This window comes from Sphaeroforma arctica (assembly GCF_001186125.1).
Source record: "Sphaeroforma arctica JP610 unplaced genomic scaffold supercont1.4832, whole genome shotgun sequence".
NCBI lineage: Eukaryota > Ichthyosporea > Ichthyophonida > Sphaeroforma > Sphaeroforma arctica.
In genome coordinates, this window is record NW_014035726.1 from 1 (window position 1) to 2,247 (window position 2,247).

At 41.9% G+C, this 2,247-nt stretch overlaps 1 protein-coding gene across 1 annotated transcript; it reads left to right on the forward strand.

The window, feature by feature from the left end:
- Window positions 1–1,897: 1,897 nt before the first annotated feature.
- SARC_14599 (hypothetical protein) lies at window positions 1,898–2,109 on the forward strand (the record flags this gene model as incomplete). The annotated part of the gene is made up of 1 exon (XM_014291270.1): window positions 1,898–2,109. A coding segment is annotated over one exon (212 nt), but the record flags the coding sequence as incomplete, so codon positions are not given.
- Window positions 2,110–2,247: the final 138 nt, after the last annotated feature.

Genomic DNA, 2,247 nt, shown 5'->3' on the forward strand with positions numbered 1-2,247 from the left:
TATATATATGTGGGGCATACATATATTTTGCTGAATTTCCTTGGCGTGCAGCTATTGGGATGTGCTCATACGTATTTCTATCACTTATGTATGGATGATATTCTTAGAATGAGAATAAGTTGAATGACTGGGGTCGACCTCCCCTCTGAACTGTATAGTTGCATTTCGTTGCATTTTCACTGCACCTGTCTGTTCATCGGTGGGTCTATTCATATTTCTATCCTCATGTCAATGTCATATTCAAATTGTTCTGTTTATAGTTCTACCTGCACGTCAAATTCCGTTTCAAACTGCATATGCGTGGGCGATCATATATGTTTGTGGAACCGGAGTGGGTCGTGTTAACGGAAAATGAATTCGGTGTATATATAGATTGTTGATATCTTATGCTTATCTGCTATCCGAATGACACGAATGTGCGTGCGTGCGTGCGTGTAAATACGCGCATTATTATACATACATTAATATACACACAATATTCTACACACACTATTATACATACAGTACTATACACACATTATTATACACACTATTATACATACATTAATATACACACTATTAAGCATACACCTCATTATAAAGACGTTATTATAAGTACACTATTACAAACACACTATTTCACAGAAACTATCACACACACACTATTAACACACTAATTTATATACACTATCATATATCAACTATACAAAAAAAATCTGCTATGTGGGTGCCGGTATTGAATTCAAGCACATGTATAGTTGCGTATCTTCCATGCAACATCCTTGGGTTTTGTGTGTCCTCTATTTACTTGACTGGACCATGTGATAGCTACTGTTCAGCGGCCTGGTCAGCGAGCAATGTACGGGTGCTATCTCACCAGCCGAGCAACATGTATGTGTGCATGCACAACCCCGAATCGAAAAACGTTTGTAGGCTATATACAGTACATGAGGGAAATGAAGATATTGCTTGAAACCACGGAAATTCAGCACCCTGAGTTTATATTCCCATGCAAACATCCCATATATAAGCCTGGTTTATGTCATAGGTAAACCTGGTTTACCTCATCTGTTTTAAGGGGTAAACCTGGTATATCGCGTCTGTTTGTCATATACGATGCAGTACTTTGCACTGTGCGCGGACGCTGCGACTCTTTCTGAAGGGTCGCAGATCGACTTCTGGGGCAAGGCACGGGACGAATCAGGCGAAGCTCAGGAGAATACGGGGTACGTTGAGTGCTTGTATATAGTGCACCAGTGTGTATTTGGTATATATGAATGTAACATTCGTTTGTATACTGAGCATGTATGTAAGCAGTATTTATAAGCATGTTTAATGTATATGTATAGTGTTGACCAAGGCGCCTTCTATAATATCCCGTTGGTGACACGAACTAGGCAACGATCACACAAACCTGGTTTAGAGGTCACAAAAACCAGGTATAGAGGTCTTTTCTGTCCGGTATTGAAAGTTAGCGTTCGAGTATCCACTATAGAGTGCCTCTCCGCGTAGCAACAATCCATTGAGCGATACAAACCGTATATACTCGACCGTCACGAGGTTGTATTCGTGTCATGTCTGAAAGGAAGTGTGTGTATGCTCAACACAAAGCACATTTGCTATGCTTTGAAAATAGAACACCCACTGAGACATCGGAGTGCCATTTCTGGGGATAGGAATCAACCATGAGTGGGCATCGGATGGTAGAGGGGAGTGGTACTGTACACCCGTCTGCTTTACCCCATCACCTCTACGCCTGACCCACATCGTGGTATCAACTCGACACCCTCAACTCCACTAAGCCTTAACCCTAAAACCCTAATACCCTGCTGTTGACTCTACTTCGCACACGGACAACACAGTGTGCTGTATCTGCTATTGCCGTTGACCCGTCTTGCATCTCTCTGTCACCACTCAGATCACACACCCACCGCCACGCACACCTGCTGACCCCACACTCGAGTGCCTACCGTGACATACCGTCAGTGCCCACGTGGCTCAGACAGCACGTGCACGTGGATGAGCTAAAAATAGAACACGCGGATGCGAAGTACATCCGCAAGGCTGAGCAGCAGCAGAAGATGGCGGACTCGTTGGCGAGGGCTGGCAGCAAGTACAATCAGGGTCAGGGTATGTCTTGGCTTTGGTGGTTCTTTTGCTGTTTAGGTTGTCTTGCTATATATATATATATATATATATATATATATATATATATATATATATATATATAAATATATATATATATATATATATATGACCATATATATA